General features: G+C 37.5%; 6 protein-coding genes and 2 non-coding genes across 12 annotated transcripts; 2 read left to right on the forward strand and 6 right to left on the reverse strand.

The window, feature by feature from the left end:
* Positions 1-413: 413 nt before the first annotated feature.
* LOC17885358 lies at positions 414-832 on the forward strand. Its single transcript, XM_023782825.1, has 2 exons — positions 414-533; positions 688-832. Exons 1-2 carry the CDS (start codon positions 433-435, stop codon positions 830-832), a joined length of 246 nt encoding a protein of 81 aa, XP_023638593.1. The 5' UTR covers positions 414-432.
* Positions 833-1,339: 507 nt separating this feature from the next.
* LOC17884710 (non-functional pseudokinase ZED1) lies at positions 1,340-4,003 on the forward strand. 3 transcript variants are annotated; one of them, XM_023782707.1, is made up of 3 exons: positions 1,340-1,477; positions 1,687-2,942; positions 3,164-4,003. In XM_023782707.1, exon 2 carries the CDS (start codon positions 1,806-1,808, stop codon positions 2,904-2,906), a length of 1,101 nt encoding a protein of 366 aa, XP_023638475.1. In that variant the 5' UTR covers positions 1,340-1,477; positions 1,687-1,805; the 3' UTR covers positions 2,907-2,942; positions 3,164-4,003. The 3 variants fall into 3 exon arrangements, with proteins under 3 accessions (XP_023638475.1, XP_023638477.1, XP_006291346.1); XM_023782709.1 differs by lacking the exon at positions 3,164-4,003 and adding an exon at positions 3,108-3,121; XM_006291284.2 differs by lacking the exon at positions 3,164-4,003 and having other exon boundaries at positions 1,687-3,070.
* LOC111830809 lies at positions 3,205-3,396 on the reverse strand. Its single transcript, XR_002834138.1, has one exon. It is a non-coding gene; the product is annotated as a U2 spliceosomal RNA (small nuclear RNA).
* Positions 4,004-4,530: 527 nt separating the features above from the next.
* LOC111830808 lies at positions 4,531-4,726 on the reverse strand. The gene has a single exon (XR_002834137.1). It is a non-coding gene; the product is annotated as a U2 spliceosomal RNA (small nuclear RNA).
* Positions 4,727-5,226: 500 nt separating this feature from the next.
* LOC17885615 lies at positions 5,227-8,826 on the reverse strand. Of its 3 annotated transcripts, none has more exons than XM_023782834.1 (8): positions 8,808-8,826; positions 7,289-8,153; positions 6,927-7,209; positions 6,640-6,840; positions 6,361-6,534; positions 6,099-6,269; positions 5,901-6,014; positions 5,227-5,803 (listed from the first exon to the last, which is right to left on the reverse strand). In XM_023782834.1, exons 2-8 carry the CDS (start codon positions 8,044-8,046, stop codon positions 5,465-5,467), a joined length of 2,040 nt encoding a protein of 679 aa, XP_023638602.1. In that variant the 5' UTR covers positions 8,047-8,153; positions 8,808-8,826; the 3' UTR covers positions 5,227-5,464. The 3 variants fall into 3 exon arrangements, with proteins under 3 accessions (XP_023638602.1, XP_023638601.1, XP_006290682.1); XM_023782833.1 differs by lacking the exon at positions 8,808-8,826 and adding an exon at positions 8,453-8,517; XM_006290620.2 differs by lacking the exon at positions 8,808-8,826 and having other exon boundaries at positions 7,289-8,251.
* A 2,054-nt stretch (positions 8,827-10,880) lies between these two features.
* On the reverse strand, positions 10,881-11,563 carry LOC17884735. Its single transcript, XM_006292492.2, has one exon. The coding sequence runs from the start codon at positions 11,511-11,513 to the stop codon at positions 11,169-11,171; it is 345 nt and encodes a 114-aa protein (XP_006292554.1). The 5' UTR covers positions 11,514-11,563; the 3' UTR covers positions 10,881-11,168.
* Positions 11,564-11,650: 87 nt separating this feature from the next.
* LOC17886282 (probable polygalacturonase) lies at positions 11,651-13,622 on the reverse strand. Its single transcript, XM_006290244.2, is given in 4 exon segments — positions 11,651-11,793; positions 11,795-12,273; positions 12,355-12,686; positions 12,855-13,622. Coding segments are annotated over 4 exon segments (1,494 nt in total). The 5' UTR covers positions 13,460-13,622; the 3' UTR covers positions 11,651-11,715.
* A 350-nt stretch (positions 13,623-13,972) lies between these two features.
* Positions 13,973-18,078, reverse strand: LOC17886066 (transcription factor bHLH60). The gene is made up of 6 exons (XM_006292223.2): positions 16,969-18,078; positions 16,779-16,892; positions 16,614-16,679; positions 15,430-15,498; positions 15,210-15,281; positions 13,973-14,504 (listed from the first exon to the last, which is right to left on the reverse strand). Exons 1-6 carry the CDS (start codon positions 17,485-17,487, stop codon positions 14,229-14,231), a joined length of 1,116 nt encoding a protein of 371 aa, XP_006292285.1. The 5' UTR covers positions 17,488-18,078; the 3' UTR covers positions 13,973-14,228.
* Between the last annotated feature and the right edge of the window lie 1,288 nt (positions 18,079-19,366).

The raw sequence follows: 19,366 nt of genomic DNA on the forward strand, positions 1-19,366 counted from the left end.
CAAATTGATTCATAAATAATTAGATGTTAAAAAGAAACAAACAAAGGAGTTAAATCTTTCGATAACATACACACTATAGGAAACTTTCTTTTAGAAAATAGCTGGATAATGTTTGCTTTAACATAACCTACAATTATATCTTTAAATGTAAACATTAACAATGGTGTGTTGTTTCAAAATAATACAAAACGGTAATAATTTATCAAAAGAACAGGCTAATACTTACTGTAAATGTTGTTTTTTTTCTTACTTTAATTAATTATAAACCACCCGAAGCTAGTCAAACGTTATAATTAGTTAACGCGAATTCAGTTACAACTTAACATGTAAAAAATTAAAGACAGTATAAATGTATGAAATGCAATGAAACAATAATGCAAACCATTAAACAAAAGCTAAGAAAGAATAATAAATAAAAAAATAAATAAAAAAATGGGCTGCCAAAGAAAAGTGATAACTCTGGTGATACTAGCGTCGCTCTTGAATGTAGCATTGTCTCAAACTGGAGTAGTGGTGGGGAAGGATATATATAAATGGAGCATATTCCCGATAATACAAGTGATCGTAACAAACGAGCTGGATGGGATGGTGCTACACTTGAATTGCCAGAGTAGTACTAGTAAGTCGAACTCGAAGACTGGTTATCACATAAAATTTTTGCCTTGGGCGACGATAAGAATCGCTGACTTTACGAGAAATCTGTGGTTATGGGGAGAAACGGAACATTATTGTATATTTAGTTTTGGGGGTGAAAAACATACTTTTACTATTTATAAAGATAGCAGAGACAATGTTCCGGGATATCAGTGCCAACACTGTCTTTGGACCGTAAGAAGAAATGGAGTATGTGCTCTTGATTCACGAACCGGAAAATATGATATTTGTTATTCTTGGGATAAATAACCAAACTTTTATCTTCTTCTTTTTTCCCCCAATTATATATAATGATAATTATTATTAAATCTATATGTATGAACTGATATTCAATTTTTTTATTATTAAGGCAGAGAAAAGAATGAGTTGCAAGTGATGCTTAGCTTCTTAAGACCATCAAAATCTTAGAGCTGATTTATATTGCCAATTAAGGCTACTTATGAGTTACTACCAACGTTTTTGACACCAAAAAGCTTGTTTATCATGTAATTTTATAGTAGATGATTACGTAGCTTTCAAATCTCAGAAGTTACTAGTAGTCATCGAGATCAGACTATCAAAGCAACATATAACTTCTCCGAAAGTAACCGTGCTTCCCAGATTAACTGGGCAAGGCTGGGATATTTTAACTTTTGCCTTCAATGTGAAACAAACCAAGTGTGAAGTGTGAACACATTCAGAGTCTGATGCTTCTCAAAGTCAACTTTTTCCTTTGCCGACCACTTTTTTTTTTGTAATTAATATAATCCTATTTTGATGATATATGATATGGCTTCCTTCCTTGTCTTTATTCTGCAGCATTCATGGTGCTTTCGCTTCTGAGGTACAACTTTCATTTTTGTAGACATTATTAGAGATTAGTGTTCATGTTCTTGTCGAGGCATCTCCCTTTCAGTTTTGGTGTTCATTAGTTCTTTGATTGCAACATATATCAGAAAAAAAAATTCAGTTGTTTTGTGGACATCATAGATGATCATAAATTGTGGGATTGGATTTATTTTACGGAAATATAATCTACTTTCTCCATTGCAGTTCCAATGATTTGAACTATATAGGGTGGGTCAATGGAGTTTCTATGGGAAGTTTTCACACAGATGAACTTTTGTCTTCATTTGCTATAAAGAAGAAACCTTGTAGAGTCTGTCTATAAGATGGATTGGTTGAGAAGGAAAACAATCGGAGCCAAGACACGGCAGAGAAATGTCAACGAGAATGGTGCGGTTGTTCTGAAACAGCTGGTTGATTGCTGTGATGGAAAATGCAATCCCATCAACAACTACTCTTATGATCAGATCATCAAAGCAACAGATAACTTCTCCCAAAGTAACCGTGCTTCCCGGATTGATGTTTACTACCGTTGCTATAAAGGTATGCTCGATGACCGCCCGGTACTCATCAAGAAAGGGAAATACACACTTGATACCAAAGAGATTTGCCGCGACATAGCCATCTCATCGATGGTCAGTGGTCATAAGAACTTCCTCAAGCTATTGGGTTGTTCCCTTGACTTCACTCCTCCTGTCTTAGTTTTTGAGTATGCAGAGATTATAACTCTTGGTCCACTGCTTGCATCTCACCCGCGAGATCTGAGGAGGATAAAGATAGCAAGAGAGGTTGCAAACGCTTTGACTTACCTTCACACAGCATTCTCAAGGGCTTTCATCCATTCAAATCTAGACCCTTTCACCATTTTCTTAGATGGAAATGGGGTCACAAAGCTGGGGAACTTCTGCAACTGTGTCCCAATACCCGAAGGAGAGACATTTGTTCATGATGATACATTGCAAAAATACCATGACTTTAGGCACAACACATTAAAGGGAACACATGGGCTTGGTGTATGTAACTTACCTGTCATTGATCCGGATTACATATCAACCGGAAAGGTCACCACAAAAACTGATATGCACAGTTTTGGAGCATTCATGCTAGCTCTTGTGCAGATTAAGGAAGTTGATGATGAGCTATCCCTCTCTTCGGATATGCTGAGAGCATTAGCTGACTTGTTCGTCAAACCTCATGACGATGCTCGTTTCCCGCTTCACCATCATGTTTCTAAGATACTGAGAAAGTTTGGGTATGCAGAGGTTGTAGATTCAGATATCAGTGATCCAGCTGCTTGGCCGGTTAAAGCCTTTCTTAGATTAGCGTTGAGATGCATTGGATGCAGCAACTTAGGAGACCCGCTGACTAGCATGATTCAAGTGGCTAAAGAGCTCAGGCTGATTGAGAAATCTACAAATTGGTGTTGAGATGCATCAAATGATTGCTCCTAACCATAGTTCAAGGTCAGGAATGCCATTGTAACTTCAGTCTAACATTCATAAGCTAGTTAATTTCTACTAACTGCAGTCTGAATATTTTCCATGAATAGAGATAGATAAGGTCACAGGATAGATAACGACATATTTACTTATCCTTTGTTTTTTGCATGTTTCGGACTTGAATGACAGAAACCGACATCATTTATTACCTACTATTGTTGATAGATCAATTCTTATCAATTCAGAAAGCAAGAAGGATATGAACAACTTCTTAACTATGAGATTGCCGGATTGAGCCAGTCCCGAGCAGTAGTGCAACGCATGGGCGACTCGCGAAGGCCCAGATAGCAAGCTACCTTAACGGGCCTTCTCCCTTAAAAGAGTTAATATCGTGTGAGCCGATGGCCCACATATCAGATATTAAACTGATAAGAACAGATACTACACTTGATCTTAGGCAAAAGGCCGAGAAAGGTATGATTCGAACGGTAGGCTCAGCTTCTTATTTATACCACAAAGCTTATGACCAATTTTCTCTAACTTGTCGATATGGGACTTTTAGAAAAAAACCCTTTAGTCTTCCTCTTTTCGTCAAACACATATGAAGAAGACAAAATAATACTACAAGTTCTCTTTTCTACTCATCTTTATTCTCTAATTTCTCTGTGTTATTTGCCAGTGATCCCAGAATTATGTAAAACCAGAGGAAGAAAAATGGAACTTATAAAAAGCAAACTCATTAATGCTGCTTCCATTGAGCTCACTAAAATGATGCTTGAATTAGGAAGCTTTCTTGAATTCTTGGTACAGTCTGAGCTGATAAATGTTTGTTTTTCAATCCTGTTGTAGTCAGAGCAGTTCCAAGATTTTAGGTTTTGTTTTTTCTTCCTCCTCCAGGTTTATGATTCTATCTCATTTGCAGAGTATAGGCTGTTTCCAACGATTTGAGCTCAGATTCTGTTTGTATTTATATCTTTTCTTGGTCTTAACTGACATTATAGATTCCAGTAAACACCTTTTGTCTACCATTGAGAGAGTTGTCAGAAGAAAAACATTGTACTCTGATGGTATCTTGAGGAGGATAATAAACAAAGAAACAAAACAAAATTTCCAGGAAACAAAATGTAGCAAATATATTAGCTAAATACAATACGCTATGAGCATATGCATCTGATCAAATACTTACGGCTACATGTCAAGACTTGGTTTCTCCTAAAGAGCTCGATATTTGGCTTCGAGTCACTCACATAGACCACACTGCCTTAATTAGCTCATATCTTGCATTTGTAACCACTGCACCTATCTACTCAACTAGCTGCTTCACATTCCTGTTCTGTGTGGAAATTGGTGACAGCAATATTTTTCATTATGGATGGATGTAAGAGGAGAATTTAATATGATTCAAGTGGCTAAATCCCCTCAGGTTGGTTGAGAAATTTAAAAACTGGCGTTGAGATGCATCTTGAATCAGATGAGCTCCATAGGATGCACACACAACAATATTCCTTTTGTAGTTAATAGTTATAACTTCCAGGAAAGCCATTGTAACTTCAGTCTGAAGTATCAACATTGGAAAGAAACTTTGATAAACAAATTTCTAACTATAAGACTGGCGGGTTGAGCCAGGCCCGTGCAGTAGTGCAACGCATGGGCGACTCGCAAAAGCTCAGATAGCAAGCTATCTTCATGAGCTTTCTCCCTTAAAAAATAGAGTTAATATCGAATAAGCCGATGGCTCACATACCAGATATTAAACTGATAAGAACAGATACTACACTTGATCTTAGCCAAATGGCCGAGAAAGGTATGATTTGAACGGAAGGCACAGCTTCTTATTTATACTACCAAGCTTATGACCAACGCTCTCTAACTTGTCGATGTGGGACTTTTAGAAAATACCCTTTAAATTTCTTTTCTTTTCGTCAAAACAATTAAATACTACAAGTTCTCTTTCTACACATTATTATATCTATGCGTTTTATACAAAAACCATCAGAGCAATGTTGGAAGAGTATTCTTGTTCAGGAAATTAATGCTAATTCCTTTGAGCTCACTAAAATGTAGTTACTTGTATATTGTTTGCTTCTGAATCCTGGTGGGAAATTTATGTAGTTAGAACAGTTCAAAGATTTAGGTTTTGTTCTTTCTTCCTCATCCAGTGTTGTGCTCTATCTCACTTGCAAAGTATATAAGCTGTTTTCAACGATTTGTGCTCAGATTCTGTTTGCATTTATATCCATTTCTTGGTCTTAACTGACATGCTAGATTCAAATTCCAATAAAACACCTTTTGTCTAACGTTGACAGAGTTGTCAGAAGAAAAACATTACTAGAATTTTGATGGTTTCTTAAGGAGGGGCAACAACAAAGGAACAAAAGAACATTTCCATGAAAAAGGTAGCTAAAGGCTAAATACAATTCGCTAGGGGGCATATTCATCGGATCAAATACTTACGGCTACATGTAAATTCGACAAGACTTGGTTTGTTTCAGTAGATGGTGACAATGAGTTTTCCCTAAAGAGCTCGATATTTGGCTTCCAATCACTCACATAGACCACACTTCCCTAAGTAGCTCATATCTTGCATTTGTAACCACTGCACCTATTTGCTCAACTTGCTGCTTCACATTACTGTTCTGTGTTAAAATTGGTGGCAGCGATACGTTTTCAATGATAGATGTAAGAGGAGAATCTAATTCCTCCAGCTCTTCATCGCTCGTGTATCCTTTTCTTTGTATCATCGACGCATTCCTCGACATCCTAGAGATGTCTCCTTCTACCTCTTCAACTTTCTCTGCTACATTGATTGATGATGGAGGAATGTAAGAAACAGGAGGAGCCGCATAAGGGAAGCTAACTCCTGATAACTTCTGCTTCGACATGCCCTTATGAGATACAAACAAAAAAGGTATAGTGAGTGCACATATTATAAGAAGAGAAAAAGTATTGTGAGTGCACATATAAGCAAAAAAAAATTGTTACCTCGGCGTTAAGCTCTTCTAGGACAGCTCCAGGGACACCATCAGGACAGAACTCATCAGGTGTAAAGTTGCAGAGTATTCTTTTTATCAACGGAAGACTTATTGATGGGCATACCTATGCATCATTCAATAACTATGTTATGTGATAAGAAAAGCTTAATCAAGAACTTAAAGAGTGACAGAGATATCAAAACTAAACCTCTTCTCTGATGGATTGTTCCATTAACATATCTTTTGGAAGCATAAGTAGATCACTAAGTTCATTTAGCAAACTGAAGCATTTCTCGCTATCTATGGGATCATTTTCTTCTACTGAATCTCCAGTGTTTATGGAGAACATTTCAGCGAGGCATCTTGACCAATTTCCAATCTAAAAGCAAGAGATCACAACATTCAACAACATTAGTACTTTCTCATGTTAAGTGAATATAACAATCTGGTTATGTTTCTTGATGTTGTACCGAGTTTTTAAGCTGTGCCCCGGATCCAAAACTCAAGTCTCCAGCAAGGATAGGCAGAACTTGAGAATCTAGGATAGGATCAGAGACGGGATCCGTGGGAATCTGATGCTCTGACTCACGCAGAATTGCATTGAACATGGCTACATCAATTCGAGCTATACACTTCTCCATCACCTTTTACACAATATAGAGAGAATTTATATATAGAAGTTAAGATTCCAATAGCTTTTACATAGTGTATTTTATTGGCTAGAACTTTCAAATGTAGAAACTTAATACCATTTTAGCCAAGATAGGTAAGCAACCGCACTCATGCCCTGCTCCACGCATTGGACAGAGCCAGGATAGAGAAACTTTGAAAGCGTTTTTCCATAAGTTGATTGAATAACTTCCTTGAACATGATCTCCCAAGACAGGTCCCATTAGTTTCTCAATCGTTTTACCGCCAATTTCCGGTGATTGCATGTGAGGAGTGAAGACCTGAAAAAAGAGAACAAGAACATATTTCAAAGAAGGAACCTTTCTTAAAATTACAATGAATGAAGGAGTCTTTCTTGAATTTTCACCTGCCACCAAACAGATTCAATGATTCTAGAGAAAATCCAGAATTCTACTTTCTCTAATGCAGAAGTGAAGGTTTCCATTTCTTTCCAATCTTCGAAAACCTGCTTGAAACCATTTGACTGCTTATTCCATTGGTTCTTCTTCCTTCTTGGCTTCCCTAAAGCAATTTGTTCACTCGCATTTGATTTAGAGGTCTCTGTGAAATGACTAGGAACACTAGCTTTACCAAATGCCTGCAAAATGATCTCTCTCAGAGTAATGATGTTCGATAACCAGAAGGTCAACCTAATACATAAGAACCAAGAAAAATATGAGAAGATCAATTACTAAAAGCTAATACACACATAACTTTAAATAGTGTTACCTCGAAACATCATTTCCGCAAGATTTAGCAGCTAAAATGAGACCAGACACCGAGTTTCTAGCGACGGTAGCTCGCTTTCCTTGACTCCAATGTTTACAAGCATGAATATAGAGTCTTGAAATTCTTCGAGCAGGGGTGTGAAGCTTGTGAGCTGAGCTAGAGTGTTCTGGTGCAACCGAATAGAGTGAAATCTCAAGAGATGCAACTTCTCTTAGCTCTTCTTCGAGTTTCTCAATTCTTGTCTCCAAACTCTCAACCTTCTGTTTCAGAACTTCTTCATCCTCACCTGCCTCGTTCTCACTTCCGCAGCTAATGCCACCATTTGAAGTATCTTCCCAATCTTCGACTTCTTTAGCCAAATGAGCCTCTCTGACACCTTCACAAGTTTCCGAAAGGGGAACAGAATCTGTTTTTGAATTAGTAGTAGTATCATACTCCTTTATTTCTTCCTCATCATCTTTCACAAAACCACAAACAGAGCCATTTGCACTCTCTTCTTTCTTGGTTTTCTCTTCAATTACACTAGTCTCGGACTCTTGATAATGACCTGACGACCCATTCGTAACATCTTTATTTTCCTGATTTGACTGTGTTATAACATCACTTACTACTTCAGAGACTTTAGCTTCATCCAAAGGCTTGAGTCTTTCTTGCCCTGACGATTTTTTAGCACTGTTCATCTTCTGTAGCTTTTGATCTCTTTTCCCATTCTTCGTAGATTGGTTCGTCTGAACATTGTTGGTTGTTCTTCCCTTCATCACCAAACTCTTTTCAGTTTTTCTCCATTGCAGACAAAGCAACAGTTACTTAACAACTTTCAGTCTTTCAGAGTAAAGCATGAGAAAGAACAGCTGTGATCAATAGTCTGAAACAGAGGAAGAGGACAAAAACTCAGTTGCGTATATTCCTGAAATCCAAGGCAAGTTAGGATATAAGAAGGAAAACGACAATGTTATCGGCACTTGTTATGGTTTGTCTCAATCCACATGAAAAAAATTAAGTTCTTTTATAGTATAATACTAAAAAAAAGTTAAGCCCCACAGAAGCAATCAATAGATTCTCCCAATTTTCTAGTTGCTAATAGAAATGAGTGCATGCACTTGTGTATCTAGTGATTCACAGCAATAATATTGATCATTTAGATTTGATTCACTCAAGAATTACCCTTTAGAACACGATGATTGATGTTTCAGTTTCCAAGTAAAAAAAAGAACAAGAAGTTATATACTACAAAAGATGGAAACAGAGGAAAATGAAAATAACGGAAAATTTACGAGTGACTGAGAAATCACGAGGAAGAAACAGAACGAGACCAAGAAACCCGTTTTTTTGTCACTTTGGGATCACCAAGAAACCCGTTTTTTTTTTGTTCCTAAAAAGTGAGCTTTTTCTTTCTCTTGAAAACCGTAAAAAAGCCACTTTCTTTTTCTCTCTCTACGGCTCGTGAAAAAGCAATGGCTGAGTGAGTGCAGAATTTTAAACGAGGCATTGAAAAACATGGATCGTTTACGTTACGAACCGTGAAGATCGGTCGTCGTGAATGATGCCGTTACATGTAAACCAGGGGGAGCTTTGTCGGTGGCTCAAGTGTATACCGGGACCGGGAGTCGCCGGTCATATTGTACTCGTTTACTTTTCTTAGTCAGAGTAATGATGACCGTGTTTTCTCACTTTCACTTTCGTCCTTTAGATCTTATTGCCTTCCACTTCTAAACAGCAACTATGATTTAGATTTGTGCCTTTTCTTTACATCCAAAAATTGTTTCAAGGCAGCAGAAGCATAATTCTTATTGATGCTGTGACGGCAGTAGTAGTAATAAAAAAGGGTACAAGCACAACTCTTGTGGTTTTTTTTTTCTGAGGATGATTGTTATTTTGTTGAACTAAGAGCAACCCCAACGGGGTTCTTTAACCAATCTCTCACTATTAAAATAATAGAAAATGTGTTAAAAAAGAGGAAAGAGAGAGAATCGATTCTCTAAAAAGAACTTGGCCAACTTTCTAAAAAACCTCTCTTGCCACATGTTTGAATTTTATTGGTTCATCTCTATTTATGTATTAAATTTAATTACATAATAAAACTAAAATAAAAAATAATATATATTAATTGTAAAGATACACTTGTTGAGATACCCACCGTTGTTGATGGCCTAAGGTGTCAACGTTTATTATTTAAGGGTAGGTTTATTATTTTGTTGAGTTTTAGAAGATTGAGGACAAGGAAAGAGAGTGTGGGGTGGGCTGGTGGCCAATGATGGTAGCTCATTGCATAAGAGATAATATTAAAGATACAGCAAGAAATTTATTAAAGCAAAACTTTTGCTAGTTTGATATTCCATAAACATAAAATATGAGAACAAAAACCACTTAATGCGCGAGTATACCGACATAATGCAAATGATGATTTTGAAACTAGATGCAGATAGCTTGTAAAATTATCAATGCAGGTAGCAATAGCAATAAGTACACCAGCCAGTTTTAGTGTTCACTAGATTTATAAACAGCAGCCAACAAACATTCAAATAAAATCGATGCCCACTGTTTTCAGCTGCACAAGTTTGTCAAATCATGGAAATGTGGTAGGGATATATCACATGTGGATTTCGGTTTAGATTTACCGGTTTATAATCAGTCATTTTTGGATCGGTTTATTCAGATTGGACATCCCAGACCCAAAAGTAAGGAGAACAAAAGGATTTCATAATCTGACTTGTGAGTGATACACAGTATGCATCCAAACAACCAAAATGAGAAGGAAAGATCAAAGCTAATACCAAGAATAGCCACCATGTTCATCAGTAAATTTAGGAATCCAACACACAACCTACAGTTACCTAAAAATTTCGCAATGCATCAACAATCTACAAAAGATGGCAGTACATGTTTTATCTTATCTAGTTCTACATCTATTCATCTGAACCTGCAGAGACATAAAGTATACTGTTATGTTCTAAGACTTCACCAACCTACACGAGTGTAATTCTCTTGCACCTTCCTCTCCCTGAACTTAACCAAGTAATGCATAAAACCTCTTTTCCAAATACCCGATATCTACACTATGTTCTCTCACTTGGTATAAGTAATTGGCTCGCAACTCAATACACACAGCAAGTAACATAATGGTAATAAGATGTGAAGGACACTCTAGCAAATGTTTTTTTGAAGTTTCAATTAACCCTCAATATCTTTGGAAATGATACAATAGGAATCCAGTGTGTTACATCCTACAACTGCTTATCCGATTTCCTAACTCCAAGAGTGTATACATCTTAGAAGCACAAGCTATAGTAATGAACCTACCTTCTCGAGGCTTTCATAACTACAACACAAAGGAAAAACTTTCCTTAACCCGAACTATACTTACACCCTTCAAGTATTACTAATGCGAAGTTGAAACCGGAATCAAGAAATGTTTTTACTGCACAGATTCATAAGATAAAATGAACTAAAGATTCACAACTCAAATAAATCAAAATCACACAATGTCAGCAAAGCCAATTACTGTATAAAAAATTCTGCGAGGCCATCGAGCTAATCTGGAAGAACGAAAAGTAATCAAATTTGAGAAGATGTAAGCAAAAGCATTGGAGACAGGACAGCAAAAGTTTGCAGCTTTGTAACATGATCAAAAATCTACGGTGAGTTACATAAATCCATCGTCAAGAGTTAAAAAGATGGCTTATTTCATGAACAATTTTATGAACACTAACGATTAAAAAGGAAGAGGAGAGAGCGAAGCAAAACGAAACGCTAGGTCACTAGTATACGTTATCATCATCATAAACGGAAAAATCTCCTCAAATCCCCGGAAAAAAAACACACACAAACACACATACCAGATGAACCAATCGAATCATATGAACTATCCCAAGATCAGAGATTAATCAGACGAATCCCCAGCAGACGCGAGTTTCTCCATCTCGAGGCGCTCGAGAGCTTTCTGATGAGCCCAGGTCTCTATTGAAAGATCGGGTTTGGCATTGAGTCCGACACCGAGGATAACAATCGTGAGGAAGCTTGTGATGTAACAAGGCAGCTCCCAATCTTCCCACTTGCGCGACTGTCCTGGAGGCGGCGGAGTCCGGTTCATGAAATATCCTTTCGGCCGCTCTTCGTGACCCGCCGTTGCCCACCGGCTTGGACCAGCTGATGTGGATCCAGATCGGAAATGGATCCGGTTCCGGAGCGTCTTTGCTGCGACGATCAATGGCTTCGTCGACGCCATTTCTGTGATTTCGGTTTCTTCTTTGAGCGATTGGTTAGACGATAATGAGTAAACCAAAAACGCGAGTGTGTGCGCAAACCTACAACTATGTACGCCTGATACGACATCGTATAAGGAAAACTGGATAAACGGTGTCGTTTGTGTGAAAACTGAAAATAAGCTTATTAAGAAGTAAAAGAAGATAGCAGAATCCAAATCTCAACTAGAACAAACATAATGATTGAAGCAATCTTTTGTGTTCACCAAGCAAAACGTAATCAGACTCAAACAATCTCGTGTAAAAGACCAGAATTGAAACCAACAAACGAGATATTATTCACAGTGGAAGGTCTAAATTCGAGAGGGACATTCCAAGCAGAATTCAGATCATCTGACCATTTCAGGTCAACATTCTCGACGCTAAACCCGTTCACATGTTCCATTATGATCCCAGCCGTGGTGCTATGGTTCACGAGACCTTGACATCCAGGTCTATAATCCACAAGTCCTGCACTGTAATTGCTCCATCTTCTGACAGTAAGGTTCATGTTTTTGAACTTAATGTCTGAGAGTAATCCGTTTGGAGAACCTGATAAAAAGACTCCATTCTCAGAATTGATTGTTATGTTTACGAATAGGAGATTCGAGATTGCGCCTTCCTTTGCAGATGGGCTACGAGGGCAAGATGTTATATAGATTGGTTCTGCTCTTCCCCACCATGATGGATCGTAGTATCTTGTACTAATGTTTATATTCGAAAATGTAATGTCACTCACATTTCCTGCAAAGGGCCACCACATATTGGGGGTTACATTAAAAGAGTTTTATGAGCTAAAAGCAGTCAAAAGAAGATAATTTATACCTCCATCGCGTATTTGCATGCCAAGGCCTCTGTGAGATTCAAAAATAGTGATGTTATCAAAGAAAAGACCTTTGAAGTCAAACCAGCTCGCGCTACCGAGTTTAATGGCTGAGGATTTGGTCCTGATCCAACAGTCTGTAGCTGTTAAGTTGTAAAGCGGACCAGTGTAAGTCTTGGGACAGATCGCATCATCTCCTGTGTCAATGTGGCACCTTGTTATAACAGTGTTGTTGGAATCTTCAATGTCGATTCCATCGTTATTTGGAGTGTTGAAGTCCCCAAGGATCGATACATCGTGGACTGAAGTGTTCTCGCACCTCACAATATGCAAGCTGCAATGAGTGGCAAACCAAAGATTCGAGATTCATTCAGTCTTGAACATTGGGCAATCACAGTAGCCTAAATCCTCAGCTAGTGTTACTTATCTTCCGATCTAAGATAGTGAAACAAAGTAAACTGTGTACAAAGAGTTCTTGTGAAAAGCAGAATTTAGAACTAACCACCAATAGGGAGGCTCTCGTAACGTGATGTTCCAGATCTCGACGTTTGTAGAATCAACGAATCCAACAAGCCTAGGTCTACACTCATCACCCAAGCAAGCTCCAGTCTGATTCCAGCTCACCATGATGTTCTTCTTCTCATCGAATCTGACCACGAACTTCGATCCCTGCCCATCAATCGCTCCTCCGCCGGTGATTCCAACGTCAGTCGCGTTGTTCGCCACAACCACGTACCAATCCGACGAAGTATCCGCCGGATAATAATCCTCGATCCTCGGCCCACCAAGAATCACGGCGTTCTCCGTCACATCGAGAACAACGCCAGATCGGAGATGAAGCTTGGCGGTCAAATAGGTGCCGGAAGGGAAAACGACGCGGCAGATGGACGAAGAAGATGCGTAGTGACGGTTGCAGGCGTCAATAGTTGACTGAATCGCAGAGGAGTCGTAGCTGATACCATCGCCGGTGGCGCCGAAATCGGTAACGGATAGAGTCAGAGAATCGCCGGGAAGTTGGATTTTCGAAAATGACGTGTACGAATGTGATTGGACGAGGGACAAAAATAATAGGAGCAATAATATGCTTCCCGTAAGTGACGTGCCCATTGTTTTTCTAATGGTTTGATAATCTTATCCAACAGATCAACAACACACAGACCAATATGTAGGCTTCATTACAAATTGAAACTAGAACTCCTTAAGCAGCTTGCTTGATACTACTGGAGTATTTTACTAATTCCGTTGAATGAGGCCATAAAAATTCAACGTTACGCACCTTACTAAATCATTACTACACTTCTCTACTGGTGACCTCATCTCAAACAATCTTTATCACTAAATAGAAAGAGCAACTCTTCATTGGATAGATTTCAATTCATTGACATGATACACAAAGTAAAGATCTCTTAAACTAACTGGAGATCAAGCTTGAAATATAAGAAATAGCCTGAGTGCTCAATCGAGAAACTTTGGAATGTAAAGAACGAAAAACCTATTCTAGTATCATGTCAAAAGTAGTCTTCTCCCATACCATATTGTGTGAATTCATTGACCATATTTCTTGGCTGTGGATTTTCTTTACCGGTACGTAAAGGCGATTATTCAGACTGCATATGACAGTGAGACGAGAAAAAAGATGATCTTATTCTACTCATCTTGAGCAGTGCTGAGACATTATATTCTATAGGTTCTACATTGTGGAAATCTGGTAAAAAAAAATAAAAATAAGACACAATCATACCAGTTTTGTCTCTCTGAATCAAATGACCGACACCTTCTTAACAGATATCTAATTCTTATATATTTATGATTATATATAGAGAGAGGAACGAGCTTATACGATATATACACATTCATGATCTACTGTTTTCCCAACTTACAGCTCCATTTTGACCTGATTTGGGTGCAAATTAGCAGAATCCACCATTACATTTTCAGAGACAGCCATCAAATTACTATGATCATTGCCATGGGTTTGATCCTCTTCTCTTCCCCATACTGGCTGATTCAAGCCTTCAAAAGGCCACTGTTGCGGTGGTGGTGGTTGCAGTTGCCGGTGGTGGTGAAAGGACTGTTCGGTCTCTATGGCTTGATGAGGCCAAGCAAGCTGCATTGCTGTACCACTGAAGCTCCCGTCCATTAAAGAACCGTTCTGTGAAAAAGAATAACCAAGCCAAAACCGGTAAAAGATATCAGCTAAGGGATCATTCATGGAGATCTTGATCTAGTCAAAGAAGTCAACTGTTGCTGCTATCCTACAAGAACCAAAGGTTTTAATGAGAGGGTCCCTGGCTATTTAATGGTGAAACAAGCTGTAAGAAGAAAGAGAGGAGAGCATTTATTTACTTTGGTCCAAAAGTTTTGATGAGAATCCACAGGTGATCATGAAATTAGATAGGTCACTTTGAAAAGAAAAAAGATGTTGGAAAGACCCACAGAAATTATTGAATAGTTTTATTTTAGAAATGTTCATCAAAGCTCATCAAATACACATCCGACATAAGTCACAGAAGACACAGAAAGGTTTACAGAACCATAGGTGGTCCGAGTTTTTTTGACCCACTAAGCTCTTTGTGTACTGTAATTTGCACGGTGTATGTGTGATGTGTGTGTTGTGTATTTATTTTTCCCTGAGTTTCCTTCATGAGAGTAGACGTTGATCTTCCTACGACTTACACTAAAATGGTCTAAATTAATGTGTGTATCAATAAATACCCAAAAGTTTCTCTTTTTGTGATAGAATCTAAAAGCTACTCAAAGAGGTATGGTTTACTTAAATGAGAAACACATGAAATGGTTAATTTTCCTAAAGAAGAATCAGAAGGGCCTTAGTATTGTTTGAGATTTAGATACTTACTTCTGAAGCCAATATGGTGTCGAGATTGAAGTCGATTCTGGGATTTACCGCAGCAAGTCTCATTGATAGCATCTGTGGAAACACAATTCACAGATTCATGAGATTGTGGCACACAATTCCATTCATGATCAAACTGTTTTGAGTTGACCTTTTGGTTGTGCCTAAGGCTATTGTACAATATAGGCGTAAAGAACAAAAATTGGACCACGGAAAGTCTCACCTCCACTTGACGTTGTAATGACTGGACATGGTTAATGATTTCATCCAGCACCAGCGCGGTACCTTGAATCTGCAGGTCAAAGACTTTCTGATGAGCTTAGGACTCATATTAAGTGGTATCACACACCAGAAGAAGTTCCTAAGCAGCTACCTAAATGTTAAGATTGTCCGAAATAAACAGCAAGAAAATGACTCCTTAATCTAAAGCTAACATAAATGGTATCTACAGTCTCATAATGTAATCAGTACTCTAGGGGTTACGGAACAATCAATCAAGTCCTAACAGCTCACCTATAGAATCCAAATGTTTTACAAACACTGATGTTCCTACAAACACTGATGTTCCATATCATCATCTCCATCACACCAATAATTGCTGCTAACTTCTAACATCAGGGATGATAAATTAGTTGTCTAGGGGGAGTGTCACATCATCTTTCCAACTAATTAGGTATGTGGGACTCAAAGCATATCAATTTTTGTAAAGGATCATTTGCTTTAATCGTCCTTCTAAGAGTCACTGTCTTTTTTTTCCTTGATAGATACCGAACTTGTTAGAGACGATACTACCCCTTCCTCACCTTCCATAGAAAGTTTGCAACTTTTTTTTCCTACTTATTATCAAAAGATGGACCCCAAAACACACTTTGATCTTGATCTTTCCACCAAAATCTGTCCCCTAAACCCAAAACCTTAATGGCACATTACAGCTAGCATCCCCACTTCCTAAGGTCATTCTCGTCATTTGTTGACTAATCTTCAAGCTCAATGAACACACTTTGAGATGAGGAAAAAAGAATTCGATATAGCTAGGTCCTATCACTTCCGTGTGACTAAGTTAACCTTAAAGCTAAGTGCACCCGTGAGATACTTCTCCCCACACGATTTAGAAAGAAGAAAAAGTTGAGAAACCTCTTAAAAGGCATTACACAATTACCCAACTGACCACATTGGCAGACCAAAAACCACTTTTCTTAATATAAAAGCAATTAAGCAATCCACTTTTTTGGGGGAAAAAAGTAGGTGTGGAAGGATTAAGACCCTTAACAGAAAACTAAATCGTCTAATTATAAATTCTTACTTTTTGAGTGAAATCAATTAAAGAAATATCCTGTCGTTAAGCACACATGAGGACCTAATGATTGATTAGCAAATTAATTACACGTTGATGTCTAAGAGACAAACCTTATCACAGCCTGGGACCAGTTCCTGTAGCAGCTTCATTCGTGCATTTATCTTCTCCCTTCTTGCCTATAATCCACAAAATTAGTGATATTATTAGCTATTAATCACCTGATTAAGACCAAAAACAAGCTAAAAATTTGTGAAAACTGAGAGATTGCAGATTACTCGTTCTGCTAAGCTATGGCTATCAGTTGCTTGACCACGACGAGCTCTGACGTGAACATATGGTAGCTTCTCGTTCTCTTCTGAGCTTTTGTTTTTCTTCGTCGAGCTTTTAACCTAGAATTTTCAGGGATTCATCAACCTGGTGATACGAAGCGTCAAATGTAACAAGTAAAACTCATTCGTCTCTCACCTTCTTCTCGAAATCTTTCCTCTTGCCAGATCGATTGGTCTGATTGGGGGAAGGGACTTGCTTCTCCACAGCTGAATCGGTCTCAGCAGGCTCTGTCTTGACTCTATCGAGATTGGCGCTGGAATTGGAAGGCACAGAGCTCGTCGGAGTCTCCCCGGAGACATTACCGTTCTGTTGCTCAGTGGCAATCACCGAGAAACGAGCAGCTCTCTCCAAGAGGACTGGGTTAGAAGGAAAAGTCAATGTCCCGCCGAAAGAGTGAAGCGGCGGCGCAATATCTCCACCGATCGCTGTCACGGCCGCTTGGGAAGACGAGGAATCAGTGAAATGGAGAAGCTCCACGGCTTGTGTGGACGGAAGCTCAAGCAGAGCGGTGAAAGAACCACCGGCGTTATCAGGAGGTAACGTCGTCACAAGTTGCCGAAATTCGTCGCCGAGATGAAGCGATTCAAGCCCTATTGCTTCCCGGCAAGGTCCAGCGCCGCCGGATCTAGCTCCAAACCCACCAGTCAGATCCATAAACGGAAGCTCACTGGGAAAATCTCCGGGAACAAAAATACAATAATACCGTCTCACGCGCGCCAATAATAGAAACAAAAATAAAAAATCAGCAGCAACACATTCGATATGCGGTAATCAAAATGCAACAATCTCGAGAAGAAACCCTAATAGAACAGAACCTACAAAAAGGAGAGAGTGGAGTAGAAGGAAAAAATCGATATTTGTCAGGAAGCGAGCAAAAAGCGGCGAAGAGAGATATAGAGAAAGTGAAGGAAAAGAAGGAGGAGGTGCATCAATGGCGGTGACTGAAATCCAAAATTATCTGAAGCTCAGAGAGAAGTTGGCGAAGAAGGAATCAATAGTGCTTGGATAGTAAGTATCTCTCTGAAGCTTTTACTCCCACAATAAGGGTTATTTGGAGTAGGACGAAAGCAACGTTAGCTGTGGAGTGCGTCTGTTAAATAAATAAAAAGGCCACTCTCCTCTTTTATTAGAGGAAGAGAGAGAGGAAAACAATTTTGGTTATTACTGTACAACTTTATAAATTTGGCTGGATCCCAATGGATATTAGTTGGGCCTTTTGGGCTTTAATGGGTGACTTTTTTCCCTAATATATTTATTAATCTTGGTAACTTTAATATCATACAGACAGTTATATCGTATAGAAACGGACTATATATTTTATTATTAAGAAATAAAAAAAGAAGAAAATAATATTAATATTGGGAGCGTACCAGAAAACGGCACAAATTAAATCCAATTGGGTAGATTTTTTATTTATTCGAGCGCAGGACCAGCCTGCTGTCTCTGACCCCTATTTTTATTTTTATTTCAGAGTATAATTATAAAAAAAATTTATAATGCATAGTTTTAGTATATTAATTATAGGAACTCAGAAGTAATATACCATAAATGGACCGGGGGGGGGGGGGGGAGGTTTACATCAGGTTGTCTGACTGCTCACACGGACTCCGATTTCGTTTTGTATATAGTTTTGTTTAATTGTTATATTTTTTAATTAATTTACCATATACAATAGCACCATTTCTAATTATCTCAGCCGTTGGATCAATTATTTTCACAATGAGTGGTTGGATGGATACGGAAGAATGGGAAATTTCTAATGTTATTTTTTCTCTTTTTTTTTTCTTAACATGTTTTTTTAAGTTATATTTTGGGGAAAAAATAAAGAAAATATCTATCTTAACATTTTTAAAGTACATTTTGTACGAAAATCTATTTTGGCTTATAACCTTTTATTTTTTAATATTTACAAAATCAAACCCTTGCCATTTGAATAAATAACAAAACTTAAAAGTAAATTTTGTAATTAAATCATAAGCAAATGCAAAATTGGAAACAAATATTTATTACATAAAAAAATTTCCTAAAATTTCTCTCTAATAAACTGAATATCTGTTCAATATATTTATATACTCTTATTTGTTTTAAATTTACATTATTACATAAAATATATTTATAATAAAAATACAAATTTTTTTCCACACATTTTTCAATTTAAAATTTTTAAAACGGACGTATTTAACTCAATCAATAAAGGAAAAATATATGTACAACGTCTACATAAGATAGGAAATTTTAGATAATAGTTCAAAACCTTTATAAATAAGACTAATATGTTTACAACTACAAATGAGCATGAACTTTGATTTCTCAAGTATCTAAATTAGAAAAATTATTAGTTTAATCCGGTTCTTTATTTAAGAAAAATAAAAATTATATAAAGTTTCAGAATATTATAAATTTTAATTTTTTTTAACAAGTTTAAAATATGATAAATATTAAAACTTTTAAAAGCTGAAAATAATGATATTTTATTTAAGTTTTATAGAATATTAAAATAATGAAAATATTTAAATTCTACAAAAATTAATAG

This window comes from Capsella rubella, unplaced genomic scaffold, assembly GCF_000375325.1.
Source record: "Capsella rubella cultivar Monte Gargano unplaced genomic scaffold, Caprub1_0 scaffold_5, whole genome shotgun sequence".
NCBI lineage: Eukaryota > Viridiplantae > Streptophyta > Magnoliopsida > Brassicales > Brassicaceae > Capsella > Capsella rubella.